Below are 27,114 nucleotides of genomic sequence, written 5' to 3'. Positions count from 1 at the left end.
AACTGGGTCTGCAGTGAGCGTCCCCTACTCCCCTCACAGCCTTCTCTTGGCTGCTGCTCCCTGTCCCCGAGCCTGTTTCTCCATTTGGGGCCCTGTGGTTTGGCTCTCTGGTCATGTCATGAAGAAGATGGTTGCACCATCAGTGAGGCACAGGTCCAGCCCCTGATACGGCTCCTGCAGTGTGCTCGCCACTCTGCGCTGCTGGCTGTCATCAATCCCTGTGACGGTGGTGGTCCAGGCGGCCAACACCAGGGGACTGGGCCTGTGTGTGCGCACTGCTGCACCTTCGCATCGCTCCGCCCAGCGTCTAGCAAGCTGCTCCGTCACAACCCACTGGGAGCTCTGCACACCTTATGGAGGAAGCCAGCCAATGCTGGCCCAGGACAGCACAGACCAGCTCCCCAACCCACTGCCCTCCACGCTGTCCCAGGAGCCCATGTCCCTGAGGGGTGGGATTCACCACTGTCACAGTCTCATACAATCTTTGTCCCACTTTTAAAAATTTTTTTATTAAAACAGCAACAAGGCACCTGCCCCATTGGGGAAAGGACCAAGGTGGGCAGGTCTTTCTGCAAAAAATATTTTTTCTTTTTTTTTTTTAACACCACCAAAGCAAACCCACATCTCCAGTGGAGTGGGTCACTCAAGGAGAGGGAGAGAACAGCTCCCAGGCATACTCTGAGCAGAGACCTTAGGCCTGCCTCTGGACCCCAGTTTAGGCAGGGACAGGTCTCCCCCACTGCTGGTACCCCAGGAAGTGGAAGAAAAGTGATCAGTTCCAAACATGCAAGAAAAAAAACCAGCCAACCCCACAAAGCAAAAGTCAACAGAGGATAAATTAAAAAAAAAAAAAAAAAGAAGAAGAAGAAGAAGAACAGGTGAACAGATACCCTTAGAGGTGGCAGGTGGGCACCGGGTGATGGGGGAACCCCTTGGAGGACCTGTCTGCAGTGCTGGGGTGAAGGCCTTGGAGGCTCAAGGCATCTCCCTCATGGGGGTCTTGCAGGGATTCACGTGGCTCATCCCCTTACTGCATCCTCCACACTGGGCCAGAGTGCAAAGTCCATTGAGATATAAAAATATACAACTTGGTGGCATCCGGGGCTGGGCTGAGGCAGTGACCTTGACCACTGGCTGCCGTCTCTGTACAAGGAAGCAGCATCCAGCAGGGGCACCCAGGCCTCTCCAAGTCCAGGTTTGGGGTGGAGACTCAGGGTCCTTGGAGCAGCAGGAGTAGAGGCACTAATGAGTCCCACACGGGCCCACAGGAGCCCCGAAAGGTCTGGTTCTTTGGCACTTGGGGCAAATGGCTGGTTGAGAGCCGAGTGGGAGCAGCCCCTCACTTCCTCCCAGAACACCCAGGGCCAGGATGGCAGTAGCTTATGACTGTGGGCATGCACTGCCTCAGCAGAGGGAGACGGCCGGAGTGGGGTCCGAGGCCAGCCTCCTATGAATCCTCTCCCAGGATCTCCTTCACAAAGGCAGCAATGTCCGTCTTCTTGGTTTTGTGCAAAGTAAAGAAAGGGTGCTCCTGGTAGGGGCAGAGGCACAGTCACTGTGTGAGACAAGGGGGAGGCACCCTCCTCCCAAGCCACCCCAGCCCGTGTGCTCCTCAAGCACTGCACACTCCTCACCTTCCTGGAGTCCCGGTGCCCTAGGAAGGCCTCCATGCCTTCCAGGGCATGGCTGGCTCCTCCTCCAATTCCTGCGGCTGCTCTCCAGCCACACTAACCTTGCTTCCCCCACACGGCCAGGACCCTGCCCGCACTGGGCCCCGTACTCAGAACACCCTCTCCACCCATCTCTCTATCAGCAAGGATGTTGCTCATCCTTCCAGACTCAGTTCAAAAGGTCCCTCCTTCGTGAAGCCTTCCTTGATACCACCATGGTCCTGCTGCCCACTGTACTACCTGTGTACCTACACAAGGTGACCAAGAACTGACACGCATGAGCACAGGACCCAAAGAGGGCTGAGCCCTGTGCACAAAGAGCACCACCAGCAGCAGCCCAGCCCTAAAGCAGCAGAGTAGACACCCTCCTGCCCACACTCACCATCAGCTCCAGGTAACTCATGCGCTCCGCGGGGTTCTTCCTCAGGCTAGGAGAAAACAGAGCAGCTGACACCACTGGCACAGAAGAGGTGAGCCCAGGCAAGCTGGATGCCCCCTGCAGCAGCAGGGGACATGTGCTCCTAGGGCTCCAGAAAGAGGGGCTGGACCATGTGGGGGTCTTCCACAATGGGATGGGGATCCATGCATGCAAACTTACTGCAAGTTCCTTCCTCCTTTTGGGGGTCTTAATGTTCTTTTGTACCCACAGTGATACAAGGAATTTCCCTGATATGATATGAAGCCTAAGATGCTCTGCCTAACCATCATCTACTTGGTAACCTAATCAGAGAGGAGACACCGCATCACTGGTCCTGGGACAGCAAAGGCCCCAACTAAATAGGGTCAACCTGACCAATGACCTTTGTCTGCTGGGCTGAAAATGTTTTCAGCTTTTCCTATTTTCTAGAAGAAATAAAAGCTATGAATTTTCCTCCAAGTACCTCACTGCCCACAACACAAAATATAGGGATGGCAAGATAGCTCACCACACTAAGCCCCTGCTTAGGCAAGTGCAGGGACCAGGGTTTGATCCCTGGAACCACATGCTGAGCAGGCCTCACCCTCAAGCACACTGAGCCTGTGACCAAGTCCATGCATGGTGGCGCACGCATGTAATCCTAGAGCTGGGGAGGCTGAAAATAGGAGGATCACTGAGTCCAAGCTGTGTAGTGAGACCCTGTACCAAAATATTGGGGGGGAGAATATATAGCTTTGCACATATTATTTCCCTGTATTCTTGAACATGATTGACTGATTGATTGACTTAGTCTTTTTGAGACAGGGTCTTGCTATGCAATTCAGGCTGGCCTTTAGCTCTCTTTGTAGCCCCAGCTAGACTTGAACTCACAATGGTCCTCCTGCCTCAGCTTCCTGAGTGTTGGGATTATAGGCATGCACCACCATGCACAGCAACGTGATTAATTTTTATACAGCTCCCTTGCATGTGTTCGCTATTTTGATATAAAGATCTAGACATCAATAAGAGCAAACTTGTTTATCTATTTGCATCTTAAATATGCTTTTCTTTCTTTTCCTGTCTACTGAATTCATTTTAATTTATCTGAAAAAGACTGCATTAAAGCCTCCCCTGAGGATGGGTTTGGTCAGATTTTCCTTATGTTCTATTTCTGCCTTCCATGCTTGGATACGACCTTGTAAGGCAGGTTATTTGCTACAGGGAAAAGGTTGTGGTCCAGGAAGAGCCAGCAACTCACCACTGGGCAGTGAAGTCCACAAACTCAGGGGAGAAACGGTCTGCTGGGAGCTGAGGGGATGGCTCCTCTACCACCTGCTTCAGCTGCTGGAACGGGGTCCCCCAGGACTCGTAAGGGAACCGCAGAATGGCCATCTCAATCTGTAATGGGGACAGTGGGGTCAGCAGGCTCAGCCCAAGATTAAACCACACTATGAACTGGAAGTGGGGACTGGAAGTACTTGCCCACCCTGGCCCTGTCCCCAGTCAGGCCATAAGGCAGTCCACGGGCCAAGTCACTGACCTCCTCGTGCATTCCAGCAAACGAGGCACAAACGCCAGGGGCACCAGGACTTGGCACCCGACCTAGCCAGAAGAACCAGCTCACATGGCATACCAACCAGACTAAGCATCGGTGTGTCAGATAGTATACATATTTTACCTAGTAAGCCGGGTTATGCTCCACTGAAAACTTTAGGAAGGTGAGAGCTGTGGGTACTTTGCTGTGAGGCAGCAGGAGTAGCAGGTCAGACAGGTCCCAGGTCTGTGGTTGCCAAAACCCACTGCCTTCCCTAATGTCCCCCCAACACAGACTTGAGTGTCTACTGTCCTTTATTCAGGCTATTGCTTCTGCAGAAGGGCACAGGGCAAATGAGATAACTGTCATTCATGCCTGTCTTGCAATGGTGAAGGAACGTGACACTGTGAGGCCTGAATCTGGCTAGCTCCCTACCTCAGCTCCACCCATCCATCAGCAGGGCAGTCTGCGGCTCCCTCTCTGTAGCACCCACCCCCATGCCTCACGCTACATCTTCCTCCTCCTCCGTCCCATCACTCTTGTTCTGACCACCTCCTGGACAAGTGGCTGGCACAGTCTCACCCTCCTGCTGAGCCTGGACCCCACCACCACCCCTAAAGGCAATATCAAGTCAACTGGTCTCTATGCCCTCTCAGGTTCTGGCCCTATCACTGTCTGAAGCGGGCAGAAGCCACCAACAGACTGGCCAGTCTACAGCAAGTCTAGCTCCCGGTCTGACCAGTGGGGTGAAAACACATGTCAGCCCAGCCCAGGCCCCTGCCTGGCACAGCACAAGGTCCCTCAGTGACAGGCTACAATCACCATGATGAACAGAACAGACCTCGGCTCAGATAAATGCCTTGTGTTAGAACTGGCACCCAAATAAGTACCGATTACTGTGCTGGAACGGGCCTTCCCAACTGGCTATGGGCCCTTCTCCAGCCAAGGCACAAAAGCCCTTGGCAGCAGATGACCCACACAAGCCACTGGCAGTGGTTGTCACCTGCGTGCATGCCTGTGTGCAGGGGATGAAACCCTGCAGCCTCGGGGTACTGTCCCTTACAGTGTTCACTGATTCCAACATTCAAACCTGAGGTCACTCTAGGAGCTGCAAAGGAAAGACCAGCTAAATTTATAATCAGAAAAACAGAAAAACCTCCAATCTTGACCTTATAATCCCTTTTTGGGTAATAATTTTCAAATGAGCTAAAAAATAAAGAGCCTGTGGGCACAAACATGCAGGGTATAGTATCACATGTCAAAGAAACATTTAGAAGCAGCCTCAGTATCAGCACCAATGACTAGGCTCCCCACAGGCAGCAGTCTCAGGCGGGGGGGCAGCAGAGAGACCCCTGTGAGGCCTCTACGTGACGCCAAACTGGCCAGTGTTTGGTCACTGCATGTTATGGACCAAGAGCCCTCCCAAGTGTGACCTGTCTGCCGGGGCATCCACTCTGAGACCTGCAATATGTGCAGCTCCCAGGGCCAGCGCCCACCTGAAGACACGCCACACTGCCTCAACAGTCACCCCGGGGAAGTAAGGAGTTCAGGAGGAAAGAAGCAGTTGGAAAAACAAAGCACACTCATCACAGTCAAGCAAATGGCTGTAGTCTTATGAAAGATGCTGACAAAGATTTTTTATGGCTCAGAGGAATCTGAGCCCTGTGTAATACTAAGTTGAAAAGGCAGGGGCTGGGGATATAGCTCAGCAGTACAAGTGCCTGCTTGGCAAGTGCAAGGTCCTGAGTTCGATTCCCCGTACCAAAACAAGGGGAAAAAAATTAAATCTTTTTTTCTTTTACAAAGAAGCAACAGCAGGAAACACATACTGTTGGCAGTTAGCAAAAGGGGGCAAGAAGGTCTCTACGGAAAAGTCATTTTCCCCCACTTTCCCTGTTTTAAAAAGGGTCTAACTTGTGTTTTATATTGGGGTTCCACACCATTTCCTGTTTTAAACTGGGGTCTATTCAATTTCCTCTATGCTTTATATTGGGGCTCTACTCCACTTCCTGTTTTACAATGGGGTTCTACTCTACTTGCAGCTTCTGGGGAACCCTGCCCCCTTGAACTTGGGTGGGTATCATGGTGCTGGACCAACGCAAAGAAGCAGAAGCAAGACTCAACCCATGCCAGGCCACCTCTGAAACATTTCCAGCTGGGAGCCAGCTGCCACAAAAGCATTCCGGCCATGCCGACACGGCCACACAGAGAGGAGGCCAAGAGCCGGATGTGAGGAAGCCATAGTGAGACTGCTCAGTGAAGCCCATGCTTATAAGGCCTTCTGGGGAGCTTCTAATCTGGCCACAGCAGATGCAGCAGAAGATGGCCATCAGAGTTGACACCTCCTACCCAACCTCGCACCTTCCTAGAGATGAGGATGGGCTGCAGACTGAGCACAAGAAGCCTTTGGGCTGCTGCATACACGGGGTACTGACCGGGTTCCCCCACCTCCCACTGCTCTTCCCTGATTACTCATGAGTTGCACTCTTTAGGGCACAGGAGTAAACAGTGAGGTTGTTCCTTAGTTCTGTAAGTCATTCTGGCAAGTGATCACACCAAGAACCCCCAATTTATAAGCGGTCAGCAATACAGCAGAGCTGTGATACACTGCTGCAAATGAAGGATTTTTGTTGTTGTTTGGCTACCTCAGGATGCCTTAAGGGCAGGTCTACAAAAGCCTAAGAATCTGGAGATCAAGCCACATCCTGAGCCTGACTGCCTTTGCTTAAGCAGGCACTTACACAACTGAGCTAATGAGCAGGCCCCTCATTGCTGCAAATGAAGTGGCTGAACTCTTGGTTAAGGGGCCTGAGTCAACTATTGAAGGACGGTGCTGGAGTTGGGCTGGGAGATACACCACTGGGGACCCAGAGAACCCAAAGGCACTGCAAGCCCTTCTTAGCACAGATCTGATTCTGCCTGACAACCCCATCCCCAACACCAACAAGCAAGGAGACCAAGGCAAGGGGTTGTCCTGGGCTAGGCTCTCTGGGACTGGGAAGGTACATTAGTCCTGAAGGCTGGGCTGGAAAAGAGGAACTAATGACCACTGCAGTCAGTCATGTCAACTGGACTGAGCTTGAAGGCAGGCAGCCGCAATGACGTAACATCCGTCCCCATGTGCTTGCCTCAGGTACATTGAGATCTGGTGGGGAAATGTCCTAACCGTTCTCCTGTCCCTGCAATCTGCCTCCTCCTGGCTGCCATAGTGGGCTTTCTCAAGTGAGAGTGTGACTTCACCGTGGTGAAGAGTGGGGTTCCAGCAAGCAGTACCAGAAGAAACAAGGGACCACTCCTCCACATGGAGCCACAGCCACCCATGTCAGGGTCCGCTTCAGCGCCACAGGCCCAGGGGTAAAGAGTCTCACCTATCCAAGGAAATGCAACAGGTGCCCACAGGAAGTACGCTTCCTGCTGGGAAGTATCCATAGAGATTTTGCTATCTCACTTTGGAAGTTATTTGCATAGGGACAGCTCGATTTGGCTGTGACTTCTCAAATACGCACCAACAGCTCTGGGGGCAAGCCAGTGGCTGATTTCACAGAGCACGGAGACTGCTCAGGATACAGAAGCCAAGGCATCACCGTGTTGCTCCCAGGCATTCTCCTTACACAGACAGAAATTTCTCACAGCACATATTCACCTTATATTTTGAAGCCAATATTAAGACATCAAGTATTTTCCAGTCCCCTTAAGGTCATGGCCCGGGCATGACACCACTCATCCCCACCTGACCAACAAGGACCCAGCCCTGGGCTGTACCATGGTGATGCCGAGACTCCAGACATCTGACTTGACGTTGTAGCCCTTCTGGTTCAGCTCCGGGTTGATTCTCTCTGGCTGCAAGAGACACCAGTGGGGCATGAGCTCTTCTGCCCCAAGACTGAGTACACACCATCTTTAACCTGCCCTGAACCTTACCTGTTCTATCTATGACAGAGAAGGAAACTGAGGCCAGTGAAGGTCAGGGCCCAACTCTGCCCTGTGGCCAACTCCTGCCCCTTCATGCCTAAGGGACCCTACATTCCCAAACTGGGTGCCCTGAAGCACAGGTCACGTGGTACAGGCCCCCTCTGTGGCAGAGAACAGTAGCAGAGGCCCACCACCCAGAGGCAGGGCTCTCCCAGCTGGCAGGCCTCTCCCAGCAGCACTCACAGCCATGTAGGGCTTGCAGCCAGCATCCATCGTCTTAGCCACGGAGTCCACCAGGTAGCCGCTGATGCCAAAGTCACACATCTTCACGTGGCCCTCCCTGTTGATCAGCACATTGGACGGCTTCACGTCTGCAGGGCGGAACAGACTTTCTCAGCCCAGTCCCAGAGCCCACCTGCAGGCCAGTGCCACACTCCAGCTGGTGCCCCTCCTCCCACACCCAAGACCCTGCAGGGTGATTTCACCAGGGTCCAAAGATCCCAAAAGGCACGTGAGGCGGTGAGGGGTGCCACAGTGACCAGAGCCTGGGCCCACAGCTGGGAGACAAAGCCAGGACATGCCTCTCCTAGACTCTACCACAGAGACAAAGACGTGGCTGTGGATTCACTGCTCAGAGAGCCACCTGTGTCCATCCTTCCCACTCTGGACACAAGATCCAGGGAGCACAAGGTGCCACGTAGGCAGCATAGTCATCTAACACATGGGGACAGGACCTATGCACAACAGAGCAGGTGACCAACAGCAAGAAACCAACAGGCAAATGCACACATGACGCAGGCACCCCTTGTGTCTCCATAGAGACCTGGGTGCAGAAATGGTACAGGAGAAGTAGAGGTTTCCATGCCAAAGGATAGGTGACTGTGAGCTAGGGACAGGGACTAGGATGGATAGCAAAGGGTCTAAAGCAGCTCAATGTTCTTCATTTTTTAAAAAGTAATAAGATAAGCCAGGCATGGGAGTACAAGCCTGTCACCCCAGCACTCTGCATAGCTGAGGCAGGAAGATTGCAAGTTCAAGCCCAGACTGAGAAACGTACAGAATCTTGTCTCAAAATTAAAAATTTTTAAAAAATCAAAAAGGGCTCAGGGGTGTGACTCAGAATGAAAGCCCTGGGTTTAATCTCCTGTATCAAAAAAAAAAAAAAAAAAGCAAAAGCAATCTATAATCCCAGCACTCAGGAAGCTGAGGCAGGAGGAACATTCCAAGTACAAAACTAGCCTGGGCTACAAAGTGAGCTCAAAGCCAAACAGTTGCATAGTTCTCAAAAGGATGGGGAAAAAAAAAAAAAAAAAAGCAGTAAGTCTGAGTGTATGGACTGCACTGGAGCGTAGCAGTAGAATCAGCTAAATGACCACAACCTTGAGCCCAAAACCATGAAGCCAATGATAGGCTGCATGTTCAAGATCAGCACAAAACACTAAGTGCCTACTCAGGCGAGCACAGGAACCAGGGTTTGATCCCTGGACCCCTATGCTGCACCAGCCCCAGCCCTGGGTGCGCTGAGCCAGCCACCAAGTCAGCAACTGAGTCCAGGCATGGAGGTGCATGCCTGTAATCCCAGGACTGGGGAGGCTGAAGACAGGAGGATCACTACTAGTCCGAGCTGCGTAGTGAGACCCTGTACCAAATACATAAATTAAAAAAAAAAAAAAAAAGATTAGCACAAACCAACTCCCATGGGCATAGGACACCACACAGGAAGGGGGACCCAGAAAGGCTGAAGGGCGCATGCATCTTGGCAGAGGTAGACTCACAGCTGTGAACATCTATCTGACTCAGGGTGGCATGCCTGGTCCTGGGCTTTCATAGAATGTCAACTGTACACCAAGGCAAGAATGGTCAACCATGCCCAGGACACAAGTGGGTCCACCATGTGCTCTAAGCACCAACAGGTCAGAGCACATTTGGGCAGAGAGTAGCCTGAAGCATGCTGAGCACCTAGTCTATCCCTCGTTGAGCCTTAGGCCTGCCCAGCCTCAGGCAGCCAGCGGTGTGGGAACTGACCTCTGTGGATCACAGACAGCTTGCTGTGCAGGTGCTCCAGGGCCCGCACGATCTGGACAGAGACGGGAAGAGGGGAGAGATGGGACTGTTATTACAGGTGGCACTGACAGTGACGAAGTGCTGCAGCCCACCCCTCCACACACCCCAGCATTTGCCCTGGCGTTCCGGCCAGCTTGGGGCAAACTCCCTAGCCTGCTGCCTCCCTCAGCCCCAAGTCTCACAGGAAATACCCATGACTCCTGCAGATCTCCAGCTGCCCCTCCCAGAAAGGAGGGGTGTAGGGCTACAGGCTGGTGGGGGGGGGCATCTTCTGGGGCCTCCAGCAGAGGGAGTGTGAGGCATAGGATACTTTAAGGTTCCCAGATGCAGTTAGGACTAAGAACCACAGGAAGCCTCAATGCTACTGCTTTTTCCTTTGGATGCAAGAATGTCTGTCTTTATCTAGAAATGTTCAGACTCAAAAAACAAATGTTTCTTCCCATCTCAGCTGGCATCTTTTTGGAATGCCTCACAGCACCTTTAATATGAAGTACTTATAAAGAAGTCTTTTTATATATATATAGTCCCAAATGAGAGATGTATTCAAAAGCTTAGAGGCAGGGAACTGCCAAGTCTGTGGACTCCAGGAGCACCAGGCCCTGGGTCTTCTCAGTAAAAAGACACTCACCTCAGCAGGGGGAGGAGATGGTCCCCTGGGAATGCTTGCTCTGCCCGAGTCAGTCCTGCTGGGCAAAGCCGGGCCCCAAGAATGCCCACCAACCAGCCCAGCCACTTACAGACACCGCAATCTCCCCCAGAATGTCCTCTGGAATTGTCATGTTTTTCTCCAGCACCTTCCGGTAGAACTTGTCCAGGGACGTGTCCATGAGCTCCATGCAGATCCACACATCTCCCTGCAGAGGACACCCAGTGCTCAGCCAGGCCCACAGGCCCAAGCTGCTGAAGGACAGCCCCACTTCCACCTTGTAGGGCAGGATGGTGCCCGCCCACTTGGCACTTCCCATCATCCCTCCCACCTTCTCCCACCTGCATGACCCTCACTGCCTGGCCCACCCAACATGTCCCACCCCGCCAGGCTCTTGTTACCTGGCCTACTCTGCTGACTCCTGTGCTGGCCTCTGGACTCTACCACCTTGGTTTCCTCTGTCTGATCCCTAATTCCAAGGCACAGCCAGCAAGCTTGTCCCCCCTACTAGCTCTGCCCTGGCAGAGGTTCCCTCTCCTGCAGGAATTTGCTCCCTCTTCCTGGCACATCCCTGCACTCCAGGACAGCCTGTGGGAAGGCAGCAACCCGTCCTAGCCTCCCCACCAGCTTGGCCTGACTCACAAGGGTGCTCGCCCACCATGTGAGAGGAGGTGCGGACTCTCCAGGTCTCAGAGAGTGAGGCCGGGCGGGGGACATCCAGGGACCACCCAGCAGCTCTGCAAAGACAGTTAAGTCTCCACTGCAAGCCATGCCAGCCAGCCTGACTCCTGTCTCCTCCTCACCCCAGACCAGCATGTCACATCACTTGCCACAGCTCAGGTATAACAGCTCTGTCCTTCCATCCCCAGGCGCTGCCCCCAGCCACACCTCCAACTCTTCTCTCCCCTCAATGCCCAGTCCTTTCCAAAGACCTAGAATCCAACCCAGAATTGCATGTCTTCATGGCTGCTCCCAGTCTGGAGCCTATTTCCAGCCCTCATGGCTGCTGCTGCTGGGTGGCAGATGGTCATACAAACTACAGCCATTACTGAGTCCCAGGCCCACAGTGCATCCTCTCACCTCCATGACAACTTTAGGAAGTGTGCATAATCACCAGCCTCATTTTATAGACAAGGAAAACTGAGACACAGAGCAGGGCAGCAAGAGCTGGGAAGCAGGGAACCAGACAGCCTGGCCACTGGATCTGTGCTTTCTGCAACTATGCAGGGAGGTGCTATGTTTGGTGCCCCTACATCCCCCAAGTCCTCGGCATCTGGCACACAAGTGGGGCAGAATGACGGCAGTTACTGGTCCCTGCCTACCCCAACACTTCTCTGTAGAGAACCCCACAGAAGGTGACAGGAGTCCTCCTTAATTCCGAACCTCTCTAAAGAGGGCCCCGTAGAAGGTGACGGTATAGAAGCAGTCGACTGTGCGCATGTTGATGTCCAGGTCCATGAGCAGCCGCTTCTGTTCCTGGGAGTTCACAGTGGCTCGGATCCGCTGCAGGGAAAGGTGAGGCTCAGGGAGGGTGGGCGGGCCAAGCACCTCACCCTGACAGGGAGGCTGAGGGACCCATGGCCAGCCTGCCCTGAGAAGCTCTTCCCTACCACTTATCACAGCAAGTGACAGAGCTATCTGGCAGGAGGCCACCTCATATGCTCAATGCTGTGCCTCCTCCAGGAAGCCTTTCCAGCTACCTCCTGGCAGGGCAGGGTGGAGAGGCTGGCCCGCTTACCTTCACAGCCATGATGGTGCCACTCTGGGCATGCCGCACCTTCTCCACCACTCCATAAGCTCCACGGCCCAGCTCTGAGATGGTCACCAGGTCATCAGCCTCCACCTCAAAGTTCTTAGGGGACAAAAAGAGAGAACCTGGTGGCTGCTAAGTCAAGAGTTGGCCCTTACCCCTCATCCAGTGGAAATAACAGACAAGTTGGTCAAGTTTTGAATTCAAACTCGTACCAGCCTCTCCCTACTGTACAACCTCGAGAAAGTAACACTCTGAACTTCACACTGTCCTCTAGAAAAACGTTACAGCACCAACATCCCAAGGAGGCAAACAGCACCCCACCCTGATGGACCGAATCATCGGTCTGATTGCTATCTGCTGAGATGCAAGCCCCTCTTGGGTACTACAGACTCAAAGAAAACCAAGGTCTGTCCTGGTAAGGGCTGCTTTCCCCTGGAAGAGGTACATATGGGGCACAAGCAAGGAGATGAATAGAACATGGGCACATGAAGTGTCAGAGCAGTAAGAACAGCCAAGAAGAGGCCCCAAGCACGCACCAGGAAGGCCCCAGCATGGCCTTCAGTGTCATACGGTCCCTGAGTCAGGCTCTCTGCACCTGGCACCCTCCCAAGCATTATGCACACCGCTGCACAGGCCAGCTCTGACTCCACAGCTCTGGTAGCCCAGAAGCCTGTGTGATCATCACATTGCTCAGATGACACAGACGTCACGGACTCATGCCCACACTCTGAGGGACCCACGACCCCTGGAGGCAGGTTTGCCACTCCCCGCTAACACCAAGGTGGGGACAAGTTCTTTTCCAGAGCCCAGGCTGTCCACCACCATAGCCACCTCCAATGGCCCTTGCAGATAAGTGGGAGGTCCCACCCAGTGCAACTGGCACCTACTCGGTCTCCAATAGTGATGAAAGTCCGGGAGTCCAGGTTCCTGGGAGGTCTGTGGAGAAAGCATATCCCATGAGCCTCCAGGAGAAACACTATTCTTTTTTTTTTTTTTTTTTGGGGGAACCGGGAATTGAACTCAGGCCCTTGCTCTTGCCAGAGAAGCGCTTATTCCACTGAGCCATCTCCCCAGCCCCCAAAATCATTATTCTAACAGATGGAAGGACTAGGGGAACAAGGAATGTCTCGACCCCAGCACAGCTCCCAAGGCCATCTCATTTCATCAGTGGCTAAGTGCATACTAGATGCCAATGTGGCCTTACAGGTCCCAGAGCAGATGGCCAATGCCTGCTAGCTTCCATGGTCACCCACCTAGTCCAACACTGCTCAGAGCAGGAGAAGGAGCAAGGCAGAGCCAGCACCCACCCAACTGGCTGCTATCTTCACTAAGTCCCCTCAGGAAGGCTCTTCTGGCTGAGCCAGAGTGAGAAACGGAGGCAGACTCACGTGGGGTTGGGCGCAGGCGGCTTGTACACACAGGATATCCGTAAATCCTTCCTCCTCTTGGATTTGCCTAAAATGGAAAGAAGAGAAGGTGTCTGATCAATCCCTCAGTTCATCTATGTCTGCTAGATGGGGTAAGGTAGAACACAGAGATCACGCAGGCCTCCCTGCTCATGTGGCTCCCTAGATACCTGAGGAATAGTGCAGTCAGGGACTTCAGATGTCCCAGGCAAGTGAGCCCACCCCAGCTGGTGCATCAGGGAAAGGACACACCGGGGCTGGGCACCTACTGTCCTGGCAGCCCACAGAGGAAGGAGAGGCCACACCCATCTGCCTCTCAGAGTCCATGCTATAGCTATGCATCCCGGCCACCACCAGTGCACCTGGTGGCACAGTGTGCACTGCCCTGGGGCTGGGCTACGCAGGAATGGCCAGGCTATCCTGCAGCAGAGATGGGGATGCAGATGGAGCCCGGGCACCCTCCACAGGCCACGTGGCTGGAGGGAGCAGGGCCAGCTCCAAGTGCTGGGGTTTGCAGGCACCAGCACTCCTGACCCTGCAGAAGGTCTATGTCGCTCAGAAATTCTTTCTTAATCCCCAGGACCTCAGAATGTGACCTTATTTGGAGATGAGGTCTTTACAGAGGTAATTAAATTAAATTAGGTCACTAGGGTGGGCCCTAATCCAGTATGACTAGTGTCCTCATAAAACAGGAAATTGGGACAGAGACAGGCAGAGAGGGAAGACAAGATGAGAAGCCCCGTCAGAGATGGCCATCTACAAGCTCACAAGAGCCTGAGTGGGTGCAACCCAACCAAACCATACAGCCTCAAGAGACCAGCTCTGCCCACACCTCACCTCAGACTTCTAGCCTCCAAACTGCGGGCCTCACTACAGCACCCTCAGACCCACACGGTGCCCACCACCACATACCAGAGCCCAGATTGTCTCCCCCACCTCAATCCATAACCAGCCCCAGTGGCCCCTTTTAGGTGGTACCTGAGGCAGACCCAGTCCCAGGCCTGAGCTGCACTATCCATCCCCTAGAAGTTTCAGTCTCCCAGTGTGTCACTCTGAAACACAAAGGCCTGCCTCCTGTGGCCAGAGGCTTACAGTAGCTGCAAGCCAGCACCTCCTGGCCAGGGTCACACCTGGGGTCAGCACCTACGCACAGGGAATCCTTACCCTTCTCAACTTCAGCTTCCCCTCTAGGGAAAGCTGGAGCACTGACACCATAAAGCACTCTTCAAACCGTGGCCATGGTCACACATACGTGAGGAGCGTGCCACTGGTGCCAGCACACATGCGTTCTAGGACAAGAGGACACCCACATGCCATCTATGAAGTGAGATGGACAAGGTGAGCTTGACCCAGCAGCACCCGCTTCCCTGGTCAGGGCCGCGGTCAGGGACAGCCAGGATGCCCTCTAGAGCTGGCTCCAAGAGCTGGACCCGAATGCCCCAGGGGCTAAAGCCAGTGCTCCTCCCTCTCCCAGCGCCATGGAGCTGTCACTTATGCTACCCTCCACATGGCACCAGCAGGCCCAGGTCCCACATCACCTCAGACTGGCTGAGGCCAGCACTGATTGACACTAAGGAGGATCTGTACTTAAGAGCACAGCTGGGTTGGCACACAAGGGGGCTCCTGAGCTAGACCACTCTTTGAAAAAGGCACAGTGTCATCTTACAGAATGGAAGAGGCAGGATAAAGGAAGGCAGAAGTGTGCTCCATGCTCTCAGATCCACTCTCGTGAGGTATTCACCCAAGATACCAAACATAAGTGGATGACAAAGCTGAGATTCAAACGTGGCTCCATGGGACCACCCAAGGCAATAACATACCAGCCCCACACGTCCCTTGCAAAGGACCACTGCCACCTGCTCAGCCTGCCCTCTGCTGCACCACCACCACCACCACCACCACCTCTGCACCCCTACTGCTGCTAGCGTCTCTAACTGCTAGCCACTCAGGGCCTGGGAACAACCCATGACCCCACCACAACCTGACAGGGACCCCATCTCTGGAGCCACCTCTGAACCAGAAAGGGATCCAGCCTCAGCCCTGGTGCAACACAGCGCGGAGCTGCATTCGTGAGCCAGGCAGATGGGCCATTTGGACTCCTGAGAGTGCTGATCTGGAGATCTATCAGGCCAGCTGGGGATCCACAATGCCCTCCTACAGAAAGCTCTCATGTGGTAGACAGAGGCCTGGGACCTCATGCTGGGCAGGAAACAGGAAGTTAGCCTGGGGACCTAAAGGCTCCCAGGATTCCCCTCGCCTGAGACATACTACAGCACAAGAACAAAAAGAGCAAAGAGAAGTCATGTTGTACAGGGCTGTCAGCTCCTCTGGACCATCTGCCTGTGACCTCTGGGTCACAGTCACGGGGTGTGCTCCAGGGGATCCTGACAGGGACTCTGGCCCAACGGCTACAGTGCAGCTGAAATAAGGCAGCCACAGGGAATCTCTGTACCCAGCTGTGAAACCAGGCTGGGCTGCCCCTGGCACCTCAGGCTCCCTATCTGCAAGACAGAGCTAAACAGAAATGCCATCCACTCACCTACCCCCTCAGAAGGTCAGAGGAGTAAGAGAGGGTGCATCTGTGGAGTGCCTGGCATACAACATTTTTGTGCTAATGATGCTATAAAAAAGAAAGCAAAGGGTGTTTTCTGCTTAAAGATAGTTATTGGATATTTATAACCACATTTAAAAAAAAAATGGAGGGTCAGCCAGAAGCTTAGTGGACTAAAGCGCCTGCAGCGACCAGGGTTTGATTCCCGGCAGGCTGGACTGGCCCCGCCCCCAGGGTGCACTAACAATGTTGGCTGAGACTGGGCGTGGTGGTGCGCACCTGTAATCCCAGGGCTTGGGAGGGTGAAAGCAGGAGGATCTCTACAAGTCTGATCTATGTAGTGAAACCCTGTAGACCCTGTACTAAATACATTAAAAAAATAAATAAACAGAATAGAATAAAATATGGTTTCAAACTGCGGGGAGGGACCTGGGAGATAGCTCAGTAGAATGTGCGCCTGCTTGACAAGTGCAAGGTCATGAGTTCAATCCCCAGTACAAAAAAAAAAAAAAGAAAAGAAAAGAAAAGAAAAGAAATGGAGGGGAAAAAAAGTGAAACTCTGGCCTTCTCTGGGGGATTCCCAGCTGAACCCCCATCCCAGGCTGCCTCTGGCTTCTCGCCTTCTATCCACCTTACATTGCAGATTCAGGGAGACTGCAAGATAATCACCTCACCAGGACTTAGTCTCCCCACCTGTCAAGGGCATGTCCCCATCCACAGCAAGGCTGGGTACGAAGCCCACCCCTCCTCCCAGGCTGGGCAGCACTCGGCCTGACCTTGCCACCTGTCCTGAAGAGATACCAGCCTGCGTCAGGAGTGACCTGGGCTCTGTGGTACACCCACACCAGCTGTCAGGGGCAGTGGGTGGGGTCACCATGGAGACAACCCAGAAACAAGCCTCAGGCCACCAGCCACCACTACAGAGATCTGCCATCAACGTCAGGGCTGGGCCCAGATGGCCAGGCAGCCCAGGGCTACCCAGGTGCAGCCTGAGGTGGTGACCGTAGCCACAACAAACACAGGCCACCATCGGCAAAGCCCAACAGGCCCGCCAGACTCAACTCACAGGGATCCTGTGCACACAAGCCTGGTGCCAGGTCTGTATCCTCAGGCCACACCAGCCCCACAGCACCCTCCACAGGGAGTGAGGAAACTGAGGTCAAGAAAAATTCAGCAGCTGACCTGAGGTCACACCAGCCTCAGCTCAAGCTGCTCCAAGTCTCCTCCAACCAGCCCCTCCCTCAAGCTCGAGCCACTGTTCCCCCTTATCATCCCTCAAATGAGTCTTTTTTTTTTTCCAGCACCATGCCCAGGGCCTGAGGCCTCGCACGTGCCAGGCAAATGCTCTACCACTGAGCTATATCCCCAGCCTTTTCTTTCATTTTTATTTTGAGATATGATCTCACTAAGTAGCCCAAGCTGGCAATGGACTCTCAATCCTCCTACCTCAGGCTCCCAAGTCACTGGGATCACAGACGAGCAGCACAGCTTGAATGGGCCATCTTCTCTTCCACCCCAGTGCCTTCGCACATGCCATCCCCTCTGTCCAGAATGCCATTTCCTGAAACTCTACACGGTGAGACATGGCCTATTCAGAGAGGCTCCTGACCACTCCAGCAAAGCTCCCTTATTACTGACTCTCCCTAAATCCTACTGGCCTCGCTCCTGCCACTTCTCACCACTCATTATTCTGTAGTTATACCTTAGAGAAGTCACTCAGGAGCCAAACAGCCCAGGTCCAATTGCGATTCTGCCTCTGCCCAGCTGTGAGGCCTTAGGCAAGTAACTGAACCTCTCAGGGCCTGATACAGTGGTAATAGATTGACCTCCAGGGTTATCAGTGCGCAGCCTCAGCAATGTCTGACTTAAGATTGGCTAGGATGGCTTATAAACCCACAGCTAAGACTGCACCAGCCCTCTGCTCCAGGAGATCTCTCTGTAGCTCCATGACAGAAGGGTTTGCATGGGTCTGCAGTGCTGAGTGGGTCCAAGAGCAGAGACTCACATAGTGGCAGTCACAAGGTGTGCTTGCAGGGGGCTGTGGATGTGAAGGCAGGTCTGACATCCCACAGGGAGCAGAGACAGCCTTGTAGCAAGCTGCTCTCAGAGAAACCGCACACCAACCCCACGCAGCCCAAACCAAGGCTCCTGCGACCAAGCAATACCTGCCCCCCTACTTGTGGGTATTTCAGGCCTTTCTCATGGGCCCTGATTCTGAGAGATATCCCAGCCCTGAGTGTCCATGCCCATGACACTCTCCCCAGGACCCAAGTACCCTCAGAGAGGTCTCCAAAAATCTAAGCATGCACAGGAACCAGGACGAGGCCTGAAGGAAATGTGGGCCACAGGAAGGGAAAAAGGTTCTCTCACTTAGCACCTACTACCCACCATATGGGCGCTGCCCCATCCAGCCTCATGGTCACCCTGGCACCAGAACCACCTTTTCTCCCACCTCACAGGTGAGCAACAAGCCACAGCTGAGGGAGAGTGTCTTGAGGTTTCTGAGCCCAGAGCTGCCCTCCTTGCCTACTGCATGTGGCCAGCTAGCCAGGCCTGCCTCTGAGCCCTGGGGATCACCAGGTCTCGCAGTTCGCAAGGCCTGCTTCCCCACTGGGCTTCCCCACCATGCTCCCTCTGCACCTGTGCTCCATCTCCAAGGCCAGGGCAGGCCCAAGCCAGGCACTGTGGCAGTGTCTAAGACACTCCTGCCTGTCACAGCCAGGGGCAGTGGAGGGCATGGGCATCTGGCAGGCAGAGGCTGGGGTACTGCTTAACAAGTCCCAGCACACACAAGCCCCTCAGCCACAGAGGCCATGCTGAGGGTGGGAGTGCCAACAACACCCAGGATGCAAAAGCAAGTGGCAGATGTGGGAAGACGTGCCAGGGGACAAGAGGCAGAACAGCGGATGCAAAGGGAAGCAGGGTCTGGGTGGCAAGTGGCAGGCAGGCCCAACACAGAGGCCGAGGGCTGATGATTCAGGGCAATGGCCACCTCCTTCCCCAGGAACAGGCCTCCCAGGCTGGGCTCCTCATCCGCAGGGGCCATCAACATGCCTGGTCCCCTTCACCGAAGCTGTGCCTCCAGTGGCCTAGCCCCACTCACATTCTGCGAGCAGCTACTCTAAGCCAGGCCTGGGCCACCCACTGACAGACATTGTTCCTCAGCTAGCCATCTACCCTCAATTTGCCCAAACCCTTCCAAAGACACCCCTCACAGCTCTGCTCCACAGCTCTGCACCTGGCCTATCACTTCGTGTCCACTGCCCTGTTATTTCCTCAGGAAAAGCTGGTGGCACAAATACAGTGATGCAGGTGTCCCAGATACAGTTGCACAGGCTGAGCACTGTATAATTTGCATTACATCTGAGTTGCAACCCCAAAAGGCAGAAACTACTATGATTTCTACCATATAGAAGAGGCAGCTGAGGCCCAGGGTTTATAAAATCCAAAGCCTGGCATGAGGGACCTCTGGGGAGATACCAGGAGTTGTCTCCCAGGTAGTAAGTACCAAAAGCAGTTTGTGAAAGAAAAAAGGCCCTTGTCCCTACGCCAAATACTCCACCGAGAAGCAAGAAATCATCTTACTGTCTCTTTGAGATTGTTGACTGAACATGTATGACGTCAGCTACTTAAGTGTGTACTACTGAAACAAAATAAATAAGCGTGAGGACTGCTGACACCCCAGGTCCTGGCCCCACTAGGGGCCTGGACCTGAGTCCTCATTTACTAGCAGCACCCAGCAGGGGGCTGCTTAGCAACGCAGTGTCATCAGGAATCCAGCAGACTCTTTGGCCAGAGCCCCCAGGACTCCCTTGACTGGACACAGGGCGTTGGCAGCCCAGACCCCACAGGCCTGCCTCGCCTGCCTCTCAGCAAAGCAGCCCCAAAATCTGCTCCAAGACACTCAGACAGAGGCTGACTGCCAGGGAGCGGTGCCGGGAGCCCTGGGCTATTGTGTAACCAGGAGCAGGACATGCTTCCCACTGAGCCTCAGTTTCCTCCTTTGACGTTCTACGTAAGGGTACTGAGGCCGTGGTCTACAGGAGAGAACAAGCAATTCCCAGGGGTTGTTCAGACAAAACCAGGTTCCCAGGATACCCTTTCCTGACCAAGGCCAAGACCCCCCCCCAACCCCAGCCCCCTCCACACACACACACACACACTAGGCCTAAGTTTGTTCATCTAAACAATAGGAGTGATGACCACACCACACTGCTACATAAGCTAAATATAATTGTGCACAGAAAATACCTGGACAAATGGTTCTGGTCAAAGAGGTTTTGGAAATTGGGGAGAAAATGTTAAAATGAAAAGGGGAATGAGAGGAGAGAGGTGGAAAGGAAGAGTCAAGAAAAGGAGAATATGGGCTGGGGAGATAGTTCAGTAGAATAAGCGCCTGCCTGGCAAGTGCAGGGTTCTAAGTTCAATCCCCAGAACTGAAAAAAAAAAAGAAGAGAAGGGGAAAAAAAAAAAACAGAAACAAAGCTTTTTGTAAATAAGGGAGGGGAGGAGAATAGGAAAAAAAAAAGCAAGATCTATCATGTACAGGTGCAAATTCCCTATGATGAATGTGATCTTTCTATATATATCCAAAATGTACCAATAAAAAGAAATGCAAAATCTTGCTAACTTCAAAAAAAAATAGTTCTGGTCAATGACCAGGCTGGCCCGACTGTGGTACAGGCCCCAGTGCTCTAGGCACTGACACTCAGACAAGAGACTGAGATTGGCAAGAGGACAGGGGCATCCACGAGTGGTACAGACCCTCTCCAGGACCCTGTGAAGGCCTTGTGCTCAAGCAATGGACAAGGTCCCCAGAGAACTCCGCCTGCCAGAAGGAGAGCCACCAGACCATCCAGGCCACCCAAGCTGCTGTTCCTGCGGATGAGTCCGTAAGGCCACATCGCAACAAGGGATCTCTGTGCTTTTATCTCTTTTACTACAGTGCTGGGGATGCAACCCAGGCCTTGCAATGCTTAGCAAATGGTCTACCACTGAGCTGTATGCTCCAGCCCCTACTTTCATTCTCATTAGTAAATCATGGGATGGGGAAAGAAACCTAAAAAGGTATTCTTAGTGATAAAAACAAAACATGGCATAAGTTCAAGTTTGGCATTATGGTTCAAATCTAGGTGTCCCCAGAAGCCTCAGGCAGTCATAGGCGGGGCTTTAGAGAGGTAACTGGGTCAGAGGGACTCAAGGCTGAATGCTAGTCTAGAAGAGGCGGGTCTGGGGAGGAGTGGCCTGGAAGGGTTTCTCTCCCTTCCTGGCTCCTTCTTTCACGGTCTGCTTCTTGGCTGCCATGAGGAGAGCAGCATCTCCTCCACTGTGTCCCTCTGCCATCTGTGCTGCCTTGGAGCCAATGGACTATGGTCTGAAAACCATAAGCCAAAATAAACCCCTCCTCTCTGTTGGCTATTTTGTCCTAAGGATGAGAAAGTGACTATGACACTCATCCCTGAGCAGTACCTAGTGTCCCTGCACCTGACAGATCTCACTGCGTCTCACCCTTAGCAGCAGCTCCAAGACATGGCTGTTTCTTATCCCTTTCGTTCAATGGAGGACACTGAGGCTGGGGACATCAGCAAGGGCTCAAGGGACAGCCGGGTCTACAGCCAGCCCTGTCACCTGAAAGTCGCCACAGGTCACCTGGGTGGGGTGGGCAGTGTCATAAGCAGGCCAAAGCGTCCATTAGAAAGCCAAGCCAAGTCACAGGCAGGAACTAGGCAAGGCAGGGACCCTCCAGTCTCGCACCAAAGCAGTTTGGGACAGGCCTCCAGCCACACTGACCAACAGCAGCCACCACAAAGAACCCACTTACTCAGTGCAACAAGGGTCCTTGGTCCGCACTCACCTGCTTATGCCCAAACCCTTCCACTGATATCAAGACCCTGACCCAAGGAGCCTGCCCTGTTGCTTCACATCTGCTAATGCACATACTCCTCAGGACAAACCTCTAATGCTGGTGACACTAGCACCCTGACACGGGTGCAGGAAGTCAGGCTCACCAGTACAGTCTCACAGGCTGGGCATCACCCTACACGAGAAAAATTCACTTAACACAACAACAGACACAACCACGCCCCCCACGGGCTGGCCCCCTACTCAGCACTCTAGGGACTGACACACTGCATCCCCATGACAGCAAGGCTGCTTAAGTTCCAGCACCAGCTCCACTGCGCAGACGAAGACACTGGGGCCATACACAGCTTGGGTGCGGGACAGAGCTGCACTACAGACCTCTGTGTGGACACCAGCCTGGGGATTCCACAGGACAGTGATCTGAACAGCGCATGCACAATAAAGTTCAATTTTTGAAATGATAAAGGAAAGAAAACAGGAGGAGGCACAAGAACATCCAGGACACACATTCCTCTTCCCCATCTCCCACAGGCCCAGCAAGCACCATGCCTGGCACTGAAGAAGTTCCACCAACTGAGCAGCCAGCCCAGGAGGCTGTGTCCTGATTCCTGTCCTATACCTCCCCCACCTGCCCTCACTATCTTTTTCACACTGGATGCCAAAGTAAAGGTTGGGGGAGGTGGAAGATGCAAAGCTGTTGAGGACCAGAGGGGCGAGCAGGCCTAAAGCCTGATAAACTCTAAGCAGCATTAAAGGATCCTATGGCCAGAAAAGCCTTCTGTCTTGAAGTCTTAGTCCTGTTCGTCCATCCCCCACCAACGAACAGCAGCCACAACCAAAACAATAACAAAATAATAGCAGATGCCATTCGCTTGACAGGCGCTATCTCTGATCTCACCACCACCCTGAACGAGGGATGTTTACTCCCACAGCCCAGAAGAGAAGACTGAGGCACGTTATATTTGGCTAGGTGAAGAAGCAGAGGACCCAGGATTCAAACCCAGACCTACCCACCAGAGCCAAGGCTGCACCCCCACTTCCTTCCCTGATGAGGGATTTCTCCACTGGGCTCCTGACCACACAGGCAAGATTGCTGCGACCAGTACTTGGTACTCAGCCACTGTGGACTAAGGCTGTCTGTGTCCACATACAGTGCACAGTCCCCTTTCATTCTGCAGATGAGGAAACAGGCTTCTTTATTGAAAGCTGGGCCATGCCCAGGAGACTGAAACATTTGAAGCACAGAGATATGCCAGATGCAACTTGTCTGATATCCCCAGCTGGGATCTGACCCCAAGCAGCGAAGCTTCAGAGCATGAGCTCGTAACCTCTCCATATCACTGGCTTCCAGGAGCTGGGGCCAAGTCCCGCCTGGGCTGACCCGGCTAACCCTGTACTGCCTCTGCTCCTGGCCATCCCAGAGCCCCCAGCTGCACATCCGAGCTTAAGGAGTCCCCTGGGCCAAGGGCAGTAAACAGCCGCCACCACCTGCTCCTGCTTGGTGAGCAAGAATAAGCAGGGCCCTTTGCCTAATAGAGGAAGTTCCTGGGCTGACACAGAAGGCCTGCCCTGGGGTTCCAGCACAACCTAGGTTGAGGACAGGCTACTTCCGGTACCCGTCCTGCAGGGACAGCACATAAAGCCCCCTCTCAACCACCAGGCCGATGGGTATTGCCCCTTTAAGCTGTAGGTAGCCGGCTGGCATGCCCGGTAGGTGAGTCAGCACCCAGTGCCCGCTGACTCACTCACCGGAAGCCTGGCTGCCCCAGCCCGCTCCCCACATGGCTGGCTGAGAACTTTGCTCCCTTCAGGGGCTGAGCCACAGGCTGGCTGATAGAGAGTTTCCTGTGCGTCACTCCAGGGGTGGGGGAAGTCCCGGAGGTGCCACCCTCCAATCTTTCCAACAGCCAGGATAGGAGGGGTGGGTTGCAACCACAGCAGGAAGGCCAGGTTGAGACAATACTCCCTGCAGCTTAACTGGACAGCCGGAGCAGCCATGCTAAGATCAACCATGCAGTACCCAGCAGTGGCATTCCCAGGCAGCAGGAGCAGCAACATGACACAAGGACAAATGTGGCTTGCAGAACAGAACCCTGCTGATCACATGTGCCCCTGCACAGTGGCTCCAGCACCAGCTGCCCTTGGCCTCTGATTCCAGCCAGAGATGGCATGTGAGGGAGGAGACCAAAGAAGCAGAGCTGTAGGGCCTGCAGGCCCCATACACTCAGGGAAAACTCCCAGGCCTGTGACACAGCAGACAGGTTAGGTGCCTGCTGCCAGGCAGGAAGCTCAAAGGCAAAGCTCCACTAAGGTCAAGTGCCAGGTACTCCCTACTTTGTTCAAATTCCTCTGAAAAGGTGGAGAAGAGCTCCAAGCTGGGGCTCAGTGCCCAGGACAGGGAAGGCACTGGTGAGGACCCCTACCCTGCAGATTCAGTTCAGCCACTCCCCATGAAACTTTAGTTTTCCAGTGGATAACATTGCTATGAGCATGCACCGTGCCAGCTATAGTGGTCTGTGCACACAGGAGGCAGCACTTCTATCCTGGTCCACCCTCCAGGCCTCGCTGCCCTTGAGCAGACACCACTGGACACAGTGTGATGCAGGGAAGGGATGGGGCATCCTACAGTTCAGCTCACGCATCCAGCACAAGAATGGGACAAGGGAGGCCACTGTGGGGACCAATATGGTAAGTCCTACCCCCATTTGCCACCGGTATGCGGTTTTGCCAAGGCATATAGTGGCCCTGAGGCTGAGTCTTCTTACTTGGCAGTGGGGCAAAGGAGGAACAAATGTGCATGGCACATGGAAAAAATTTGACATGTGGTGGCTCTAAGTGGAATTTTGGTGACAGGACATCATGGCTCCCCCATCACATCCTTCTCTAGATTCCAAAGAGGCCACAGGGCCCTGACCACCATCCAATCCACCCAATTTTATCTGTTATCTGGCTCCACAAGTGTGAAATTCATCCTGACTCTCTGCAGAGCCCAAGGGAGGGCAATGCCAGGCCTCAAGTCATACAACAATGGGGGCTAGTGGCACCCCCTCACCTCCACAGCACCTTCCCATCACCCCATGACCCCTTCTCCCTTCACCACCCAGAGTGCAACTTTTGTTCTGATGAGGTAGCAGCTCCTGCCTGGAAGAGATGAAATACCTCCAACAATCAGGAGATGGCTCAGTAGAATAAGCACTTCCCTGGCAAGTACAAGGGCCTGAATTCAATCCCCAGTTCCACCAAAAAAAAAAAAAAAAAGTTAACAACAAACAATGCTCCCAACACCTCCCCTAGCACCCCCAAGCAAAGTGTCTGATTTCCCAGTACCCAACCTCCATAACCTCCACGAGGTCCATGGATGGCAAGTCGCTCCCCGCCACCACCACCTCCCCAGTGAGTGCCTCCAAAGTTACTCACAGTGGTTAGGCAATGGTCAGGGATCCAGCCTCCTACTTATGTAAGACATAATTACCCTGCCCACCCAGCTCAGCCCACAGCCACCACAGGTACCAGTAACAGGGACCGAGAAGGGCACACAACTTCCCCAGGACTCCCGGGATTTCCTCAGGTCTGAGCCCCTCCAAGGAAGAGGAAGAGGAGATAATGCTTGCTGAGGAGCCCTCAAAGTGCCCACTGTACCTTCCACCCCCTGCAGCTGCAGGCCAGAGGCATAACCCTGACCTCCCATGGAGGAGGCCTGACAGCAACAATAACAAGATTTGCAGTGCAGCCCCTTCCTGAGTACCTACTGTATGCTAGATGCTTGTTGAGCTCTTTACTACCTCACCTTCACTTGCTTAAAGCATTTCTGCAGCCACAATTTTTTGCCATATTCCTCATATTCACTTTACAAATAATGAAACTGAGGCCCAGAGACATCAAAAGGGTAAGGCAGCAGCAGGCTGCAAGAGTCAGCTCATTCATTACAGCTATGTCCGGCTTGGAACTCTCACAGCCCAGCCTACTGAGACTCCAACTTGCCAAAAACATCCTTTCCTCTTCCTGAAAAAAATCCCCCTTTTGCCCTCCAAGTCTCATCCTCCCCCTTCCGCGTGACAAATCCTGCTGCTGCGGCTGCCCCAGCCTCCACCGCCACCTCACAAAAATTTCCAGGAAGGCCAGTTACTTGGAGAAGACAAGAGCAACCCCCTCACGCTGCCAGCACCCTGCTCTGGCGGCCAGCCCAGGACCTGAGCAGCAGGGACAGGCTGGGGGCGATCAGCGATGGAGCAGAGGCGGCTCAGCAGGGGGTGAGCTCCCCAAGGGCAGAGAAAAGCTTGCAACTCAAGTCAAGGAGGAGCCCCGGAAAAGGGGCTGTGATAGGGAAGGATGGGAGGCTGAGCGGCCATCTAGACGGGGCTGCAAGACTGGGTGCAGGCCAGTCAGAGCAGTGCAGAGTGGCACTTGCCGGGATGATGACAGCAGGAAGAGGGGGCCAAGGGGAGTTCTGAATGGAGGTGTAGCCGGGGCACCTGCACTGTGGCACAGTGAAATTCCCAACAACAGTAAAATATGTGTGACCCACATGGGGAGTAAGAGTCAAATCCCGGCTGGTTACAGCCCCGGGGGCTGAGAGGGGTGCTGTAGCAGCCCAAGGACCCAAGTGGGAATAAGAGCGAACGCACCTGAGACCAACTGAGTTTCTGCCCGGACTGCCACCCCAAGGCCTAAATGAGGAGGTCAAGGTGAAGTCGTTGACCTGGGACCTCCGGCGAGGTGAGCAAAACGAGGTCCTAGCCTGAGTCCAGCCTAGGAGTCTCGGCCTGGGTACAGTCCCAAGGCCTAAACTGGGGGGTCGAGATGAAGTCCCCGTCTGGGGCGGGAACGCGGACCAAACAGGGAGGGTTTCTTGGCCGGGGTACTGCTTCCTAGGCCCCACACAAGATAAGACGTGACCAAACGGAGGTGGTGTTCACAGCCCAAACCGACCCGGCTGGCGCAGGGGTCAGGCCGCCGAGCCTGCAGCGCACCTACCTTTGGCCTGGGGCATGCTGGAGGGCTGGCTTGAAGCAGGCGACTCCATGCTGCAGGCGGGTTTCAAGAGGCGGCGGCGACTAATCTAGAGGACGACGGGCTCCACCGGGGCCGAGCGTGCTCATGGCTGCGGGCGGACGGCCCGGGCGCGGCAGAAGAGCAGAGGCGGCGGCGGCACCCAGAAGGCGACCGCGACAGGCGAAGGCCGACCCAGACTGGGAAGTGCCGCGGGGGCCCGGGCCCGACCGCGCCGACGCAGGCTCCGCCCTGGCGCGCTCATTGGCCTTCGCGTCTCCAAGGCCCGTCCCCCGCCTATCAGACGCCGGCCAGGGGCTGCCTGTCAAG

General features: G+C 54.0%; 1 protein-coding gene across 1 annotated transcript; it reads right to left on the bottom strand.

The window, feature by feature from the left end:
* Nucleotides 1-861: 861 nt before the first annotated feature.
* Nucleotides 862-26,996, bottom strand: Map2k3 (mitogen-activated protein kinase kinase 3). Its single transcript, XM_004640317.2, has 12 exons — nucleotides 26,770-26,996; nucleotides 13,365-13,431; nucleotides 12,864-12,912; nucleotides 11,962-12,075; nucleotides 11,607-11,726; nucleotides 10,315-10,431; nucleotides 9,539-9,590; nucleotides 7,757-7,884; nucleotides 7,364-7,441; nucleotides 3,326-3,465; nucleotides 2,053-2,098; nucleotides 862-1,531 (listed from the first exon to the last, which is right to left on the bottom strand). The coding sequence occupies exons 1-12, from the start codon at nucleotides 26,816-26,818 to the stop codon at nucleotides 1,448-1,450; spliced, it is 1,044 nt and encodes a 347-aa protein (XP_004640374.1). The 5' UTR covers nucleotides 26,819-26,996; the 3' UTR covers nucleotides 862-1,447.
* Between the last annotated feature and the right edge of the window lie 118 nt (nucleotides 26,997-27,114).

This window comes from Octodon degus, unplaced genomic scaffold, assembly GCF_000260255.1.
Source record: "Octodon degus isolate 3935 unplaced genomic scaffold, OctDeg1.0 scaffold00122, whole genome shotgun sequence".
NCBI classification, from domain to species: Eukaryota; Metazoa; Chordata; class Mammalia; order Rodentia; family Octodontidae; genus Octodon; species Octodon degus.
Note: the sequence above shows the minus strand (reverse complement) of the source record. Positions and strands in the feature narration are given on the sequence as shown.